The 7,743-nt window shown below is 30.1% G+C and overlaps 1 protein-coding gene and 1 pseudogene across 1 annotated transcript; both read left to right on the top strand.

Moving 5' to 3' along the window:
* Positions 1-1,703: 1,703 nt before the first annotated feature.
* On the top strand, positions 1,704-3,507 carry LOC148193762 (putative protein phosphatase 2C 74). Its single transcript, XM_088099106.1, has 5 exons — positions 1,704-1,889; positions 2,120-2,458; positions 2,551-2,668; positions 2,892-3,115; positions 3,244-3,507. Exons 1-5 carry the CDS (start codon positions 1,704-1,706, stop codon positions 3,430-3,432), a joined length of 1,056 nt encoding a protein of 351 aa, XP_087955232.1. The 3' UTR covers positions 3,433-3,507.
* A 3,665-nt stretch (positions 3,508-7,172) lies between these two features.
* On the top strand, positions 7,173-7,743 carry LOC148193761 (putative WRKY transcription factor 33; annotated as a pseudogene).

Here is a 7,743-nt window from a genome sequence, read left to right as displayed (position 1 = left end):
TATTTAGTTGTGTATGTGTGCATTAAATTCACCCTCATAGTCATTTATCAGGAAATGGTTACGACGACTCAATGTAGAAACAAAAATTTAACTAAATCACAGTTTTCCATAATATCCATTGATGTTAATATATCTTATGGAGCTTCTTTTAACCAGCGTACGTGATGGAAATGTTGTTTCCGCTTAATACTTAATGAGATTGTTGTTGTTCTTTCTTGTTATAAATGCTATTCATATTGTAATATAACTACTATTTCTATTTTTTATTAATTAGTTATTCTAAACAAATAAATTTAAAATAATAGCTAACAACGAGTTAGGATGTTATAACTAAGCATATTGATGGTTCAAATTACGTGAATAACAAATTAATTTAGAAGAAAAAATATAATCAATAATATCTCAAATCAGATTATTATGTATCTAGCTTTTTAGTTAATTATAAATTAATTATTCTATAATTAATATATCGGCAAACTGTTATCGTAGGTTAATATCGAATGAATTTTATTTTTGAAACTTAAACTTTTTATTATATTTATATAAATACAACAATTAGTTTATTTTTTTAAACTGTAATTTCAAACTCTTTTGTCAAAGGAATATAATTTCAAACTTAATATTAAACGTTAATGTCATCATTGGTACAGTTAAAAATGCAAAATAATATTATTTATTTACTTAATAATTTATTATTTTAGTAGCCAAATTTATACTTGTGCGTTAACTTTTTAAAATAACATTACATATCTCGTACGTTTATATTTTACATTTATTATGCTATTAATATTTTATTTTAAAATCAAATGAGCTTCTTTATTAAAATAATATTAATTATTTATTAAAATACAATATATATACTTTTCAGCGCAATATCATCTATACTCTGTTTGTGGCAGAAAAGAATAAATACTTTAGTAAACTCTCTTCGTAAAACTCAGAAAAAAAAAATTAAAAGGATTTTTGGGTTAAAGTAATAAGAAATAAATAGTTAAAATTCAGTTATTCTAATTTTAATTATTTAAAAGTTATTATAACCAACTACTATAAATAATACATTTTAAAAAATATCAGAATTTTTTAAACTTTTGAGAACAGTTCGAGTTGAATTAATGATAAAAAATATTTATTTTTATAAAAAAAGTAAGCATGATTCATATGGTAAATATTATTAAACTGGGCATAAAAATTATTTCATACAGCACAAAAATTTAAAAACTATTTTCTACTTTATAAAAAAACTAATTATGTATTACGGGTTAACTTACTAGTTTTAACTTGTAAAAAAGAAAACATTTTCTTTTTTCTTTTTGGTTACTTGTCAATTCGGATTATTTGTAAACTTACTCACAAAACAACTGAAATATAATTGTCAAATTAGCTTTCAAATCCATATTATCCTCAAATAAAGAAAATACAGTGGATAGATTAGGATGATATTGATCTAAATTAGAATTGAACCAGTTCAAGTAATCAACTCATAATCCAAATTAAGTTCATTGCGACAACTTAATACGAAAATTAACAGACTAAACCAGTGCGGATAAAAGGCAAAACACCAACATTTTTTTCTCATTCGAATTCAAGGTCTAATCATCCTTTGTTCTAAAGAAAACAAAAACAACCTCCTTGAATGCAATTTTCCTTCACTTGTTTTCTCCGGAAATCTTTGGCAATTGATCTTCTGCATTTGAGATATCATCATGGGAGGGTGTTGCAGTCGTGTTTCAGTACATGATGTGGAATGTTCATGCAACCATAACCATGATGATGGTGCATGTGAACACGGTGGGGACCGTATCATGTCAAGAGGGTCCTCTGAGTTTGTATCAATGTACAGCAAAAAGGGTTCAAAAGGAGTTAATCAAGATGCATTGACTGTGTGGAAGGTAAGATTCTTGATGTATATGTTCGCAATTTGGCTTCATTTTATATTTCCCTTTCAATCAATCTGCCTGGAATTGTTTTCCTTAAAGTCTTTAAGGTTGAAAATTACATTTTAGAAGGTGAAATTGCAGATATAAAATTAACTTATAAGGGGTTTCCATCATTAAAACATGATGGTTCGTAGTGAATGAATTCATGGTTTGGATTAATGGTTAATATGATACGTTATCAGGACTTCACTGCAAAGAAGGACATGATCTTTTGTGGGGTGTTTGATGGTCATGGTCCTCTGGGGCACAAGTTTTCACAGTCTATACGTGACAAACTACCCTCAAAACTCTCTGCATCAATCAAACAGTCACAACAAAAGGTCATCAAACACAATGATACTAATGCTACAGATGGAAGTAGTCATAGTAAAGTGCATGTTGAGGATAACCAAAATACGTCCTTTTCTTCATGGGAGGGAAGCTTTATGAAGTGCTTCACTGAAATGGATGAATACCTTGCTAAGAACATAGACTCTAAAGGGTTTTCTGGAGGTAGCACTGCTGTAACTGTTATCAAACAGGTACAATTAGACATTCTCAATTTCATTATCTCATTGTCAATGTTGCAAGAATGTTATAATTAACCACATTCTTTCCCCTTTTTAAATTTCAGGGTGACCAATTAATAATTGGAAATTTGGGGGATTCACGTGCAGTTCTTTGCAGAAGAGCAGATGACAACCATCTTATTCCTGTTCAACTTACTGTTGACTTGACCCCAGATATTCCAAGTAGGTCTTGGTATTAACTGTTAATCTAAGTTTTCTGATCTTAAAATTTGGTTAAATAGATTAGTTAAGCCCTTATTCATTAAGAACTTATCAAATCAAAGGAGAGGTTATTGATAAGTTGATTCTAAACCTTATTGAAATAAGCTAAAAGAACTTATTTAGATAAGACACTCTTTGAAATGTCCCTGTGTCTAACTTGCTTTTCTTCTTCAATGTCACTCAGGTGAAGCTTTAAGAATCATTAATTGCGGAGGTAAAATATTTTCTGTAAATGAAGAACCAAGAGTAAATAGAATATGGAGGCCAAATGGGAGTCGCCCTGGACTGGCTATGGCAAGAGCCTTCGGAAATTTTTGCCTAAAAGATTATGGTCTCATCTCAGTCCCTGATGTATCATACAGAAAACTTACAGAGCAGGATGAGTTTGTGGTTCTGGCTTCTGATGGGGTAAGCATTTTCGTATCAAGATCTCAAACATTTGATCAAATAGAGCTTTCAAATAATAAGCAACAACCAATTATTATTCCCCAAATTATATCTCAATCAAAAGGGTCTAAATTTTCTTTCTTTTACAGGTATGGGATGTGCTAACAAACAGTGAAGTAATAGACATAGTTGCTTCAGCACCAAAAAGGTCCATGGCAGCTAAATTGTTAGTGGACCATGCAGTTAAAGCATGGAAACGTAAGTATGTTTCCATGGTTGATGATTGTACAGCCATATGCTTGTTCCTGAAGGATCAAACTGTTTTAACCCAATCCTGACACAATGTGAGTGTGAGCAACAACATCCCTCTGAAGCACCTGCATCGGTCATAATCTAGAGATGTAAATACTGAATGTAACGAAGTGTAAATGGCACGAGTAGTTTTAGAATCAAAAGGAAGAATTTGAAGCCCTTGTAGGGATATTTGGATTCAATTTTGAATCATAATAGCAATGATCTCAGTAGCTTAAGGGGAGTTGAAGCTGATCCTAACTCAATAAGAACTGTACAAATCAAAATGTATAATGTTATTGGGAGGTGGGGGGACTAGAGCAACTTACAATGTACAAATAGTATAGCCAGAAGGTTTTGTTTGGACATAAAAGCAGAAGAAAGCAATTATTTTAGCCTTCTATTCTGGTTTGATTTCATCTACAAGAATTTTCTTTTATCAGCCTAGTGCGATGAACTTTTAATACATTGTAACACTTTTTTCTGGCTTGGATACTACAAAGTTCAATGAAGAACTATGCATACCTCCTTTTCTATTCATGTTCAATTGTTTCTCAGTGTGATGTGTTAACTCTTCCACATATCTGACAAGAGAATAAAATAATTTTGGGATTCTACACATACCAATCAAATTATACTGATAATAGTTTTCTAATGATTCAACGGGTTATTGAGCAGAATCGAAGGTTAAGGTTAAACACCGACAAAAGTTATTATTGAACAATGATCATGAAATGTTATATCTTCATAAATTATGCATATGCTTGGATAGGGATGACAATGGAGTGGATAATTTCGTTAACATCTCAAGAGAAAAAAATTATCTCCATCCTTATATCCTCATTCAACTAGTATCAAATTTGTCTTATTTTCATTTTTACCAAATATCGAGTATATATTCATATCCATACGTGCTTACTTACTATTTTAATATTAATTAATTAATAAAAAAGAATATGGAAAATAAAACATAATATTATCAAATATTCAATATAAAAAAAATTCAACTCTTTAGTATCAAATATTTAGAAAGAAATTATAATTGAATATATTTCAAATTAGAATAGCAAATAAAATTTCATGAGAAGCAAACATTTATTAAAATTACAAACATTAATTAAATCAAGTTGATAAAATTTTAAAATATTTTTAGAAAAAATATAAAAGGAAAAAAACTCAAATTAAAAAATATTTTGAATGTCTTTTTACTTCAAGTTTTTAAATTCTAATGAAATATCTATTTTTATACACTACTAAAAATTATAATAATCACTTAATCAAAATTACACAAAAAATAAAGATTGAATTAATAATAATTTATTAAAATTTAATATAGAGTTTTCTGATAGGTGGTTCGGCAAGTGCACCGAATCGCTTCAAGTAATAAATCATGGTAAGACTAGGTATCATTTTCCCAAGAAACTCGTAATACTAAAGAATTGTGCGATTAACAACTTATTTAGACTCAAGAATGTAACATCCATTTACAAGCATGTGCAAGAAAGATAAATTTACACAAAATTACATGGTTGAAATTTGGTGTTTAAAGGCACTTAGAAATGGAATAGACTAGAAATGATATGAAATGACATTGTTAAGGTTAGGTTTCACCTATTTCACTCTTGTGCATACACAATCTCATCTCCTCTCCATCAATTTACTAAAGTCAATCCATAAAAACACTCTAGCCCTAATCTCTTAGGTGAAAGAGCCTAGGTTTTCTCCATTCAACTCCAATCCCTTGGAAAATCTAACAAGCAAACCTGCATTAAAGAGCTAGGATCTTAAAGACAACATGTGAATCATCTTCCATCCCTAGAATCAATGACCACAAGGACTCTTGTTTCAGTTCAAGGTTCCATCTTACATACCCATAATCCATGAAACCCCAAAATCAAGTCATGAATATTCCTATTACATGCAAGCTTTAAGATCGGAAACAAGAATACTAGCAATTGATAGAAAAGGCACATATATAATCAAATTATTCAACAAATACACAAGAATTCAGAGGTTACATCTACCCCCAACAAGATGGGTTTGGCTCTCCATTTCCATGGAGAGCCTTTAAGCTTACAAAATGGCCATGGAAGAAGATGGAGAACCCAGGAGGAAGAAGGGAGTGTTCCCATGAGCCTTAGCATCCCTTCAAGCTCTCCTTTGAGTGAGATGCACCTCTAAAGAACCAAAGACCCCTTTCTCTTCACGTTTCAGGTCTAAATAGATCAAATTTTCCACATGAGCATCATCACCGCTCAGTTGCACCCCACCTACAGCCCACCTGTGACATTCCAGAGGGGTGGCGCTCAACTGCTGCCCAACTACAACTCAGCCGCAGAATTCCAATGATAGAGCACTCAGCTGCACCCCAGCTGCACCTCAGCTACAACATTCTAGAGATAGATATAGCTCAGTCGTAGCCCAACTACATCCCAACTACAATATTCCAAAATTCTCTCTTTTTGTTTTGCTTGCTTTTGTGGCTGGTTAAGCTCTATACATTGGTGGATGTTCTTCTAAGCATAAAATTAGCTACAAAATAAGGGGATTAGTGATGATATTATATCAATGTAGCCCAAAACATACTTATTTATAAAAGCAAGATAAAAGAGAGGATTAAGCAAGTTTCAAGCTAGAAAAGAGTTGATTTTGCTACTAAAATAATGCTTAGGTAATGGTAAGAATTAACATTATCACTTTCATCTTTTCAACTTCAATATATGTTGGATGGTGATAAAAAAATATTCATAACAATGATAATAAATTATTATATTATAATAAATAAAATTTATTTATACAATTATAGTGATGAAATTACACTTATGATAATAACTTATTAAATATATATATATATATATATATATATATATATATAAAATATCAAAGCAGTATTTTACATTATAAAAGTAATCAACAAATAAAAATATTAGAAAAATGTTTCAAATATATGTCTCAGAAATAATTGGATAAAAATGAAGTAAAACCGCACAAAGGAAAATAAATATATAAGTAGGGGTTTGATAAAATATCTTAGAAATGTTAGAAGATTTTTTAAATATCAACCTAGTTGAACTAGAAGAGATAACGAATATTGAAAAATTAATTTTTCAAATGAAATAAAAATTATTAATAAGAGAATAAAGAAGATAAGATTTTTATATTACCTAATAAATGAAAGGTTTGAACACTTAAATTGAAAGTTAAACATTTTCATGTGAAAAAAAAATACAATAAATAAAATATTAAACAAAAATAGAAATATTCAAATATGAAACATAAAAATATTTAATTAACATATATCATTTGAACATAATTACAAAAAATTTATAGTAAGAGGAAATAAGGATAGCAAAAATACATCTACTTGAAATATCCGTAGATAAAATCGACGGATAGTTGGTACCCATTGATATTTATTATATTTGAATAGTGATATTAGGTATTTTAATATTATTTTTATCTTATTTCTATGTTTTATCTTTAGTTAGTTGACCTTAACCTATATTTGTTTTATTATAATAGAGTACCTATGTGTATATTAGAAGGAGATTATTATTAGCTTTTCATTATATTCAACATAGTTCATTTATGTCTGCATGATAAAACTCTCAAGATCACTTGGATAAAATTAAATGTCATTGGACTTACTTACCACATAAGAACTTGTCAACAAGTTTCCAAGTTGTTGATTCTTTGGAATGGAATATGTTCCTCTTGGATTTACTTAATTACGTTTTCTAATATTTTTCAGCTTGAACAACAGGAGCCACTAAAGAAATAGGACACAATGATATTCAATGAACCTGCAAAGAAAACAAATTTCTCATCCGAGATGAAAGAAACAAAATATGAATATGCAACAACTTAGGGCTTCTCCATAGAAGTTGTCTCAATAAAACCTGAAATACAAAACAATTATACTTCTGGGTCTGTTCAATTTAACTCCAACAATGCTTTCAAGTCCATTAGAAAACAAGGAAAATCAGAAGATGGGTACAATTGGAGGAAGTATGGAGAGAAACAAGTGAAAGGAAGGGAGAATCCACACAATTATTACAAGTGCACTTATCCAAATTGTCCAACAAAGAAGAAAGTTGAAAGGTCTTTGGAGGAACGTGTTACTGAAATAGTATACAGGGGAAGTCACACTCATCCTAAGCCACATAATAGAAAAAATGGCTCTCAATTAATGGATCAAACTTCTTTCATCCTGCACCATCTCTGGGATTTCATATCAGTCTATGGTAGAGGAAGACTTTGAGCAAACATCACAAACTAGTTTCTTTGGAGGTGTTGATGATGATGACTTTGGTCCTTAGGCCAAAAGATGGCAAGATAAGCAAATGACAGATACATAA

This window comes from Vigna umbellata, chromosome 9 (genome assembly GCF_029865625.1).
Source record: "Vigna umbellata cultivar VRB3 chromosome 9, Vumbellata_1.0, whole genome shotgun sequence".
In the NCBI taxonomy this organism is placed as follows: Eukaryota; Viridiplantae; Streptophyta; class Magnoliopsida; order Fabales; family Fabaceae; genus Vigna; species Vigna umbellata.
This window is presented reverse-complemented; position numbering and strand designations above follow the sequence as displayed.

What these genes read in the sequence shown, in the direction of transcription:
- LOC148193762 (XM_088099106.1), top strand. Translation starts at nt 1,704, where the DNA reads ATGGGAGGGTGTTGCAGTCGTGTTTCAGTACATGATGTGGAATGTTCA. An exon ending in ATGCATTGACTGTGTGGAAG is followed by an intron (nt 1,890 to 2,119) that starts GTAAGATTCTTG and finishes ATACGTTATCAG; the next exon opens with GACTTCACTGCAAAGAAGGA. An exon ending in TGGTTCTGGCTTCTGATGGG is followed by an intron (nt 3,116 to 3,243) that starts GTAAGCATTTTC and finishes TTTCTTTTACAG; the next exon opens with GTATGGGATGTGCTAACAAA.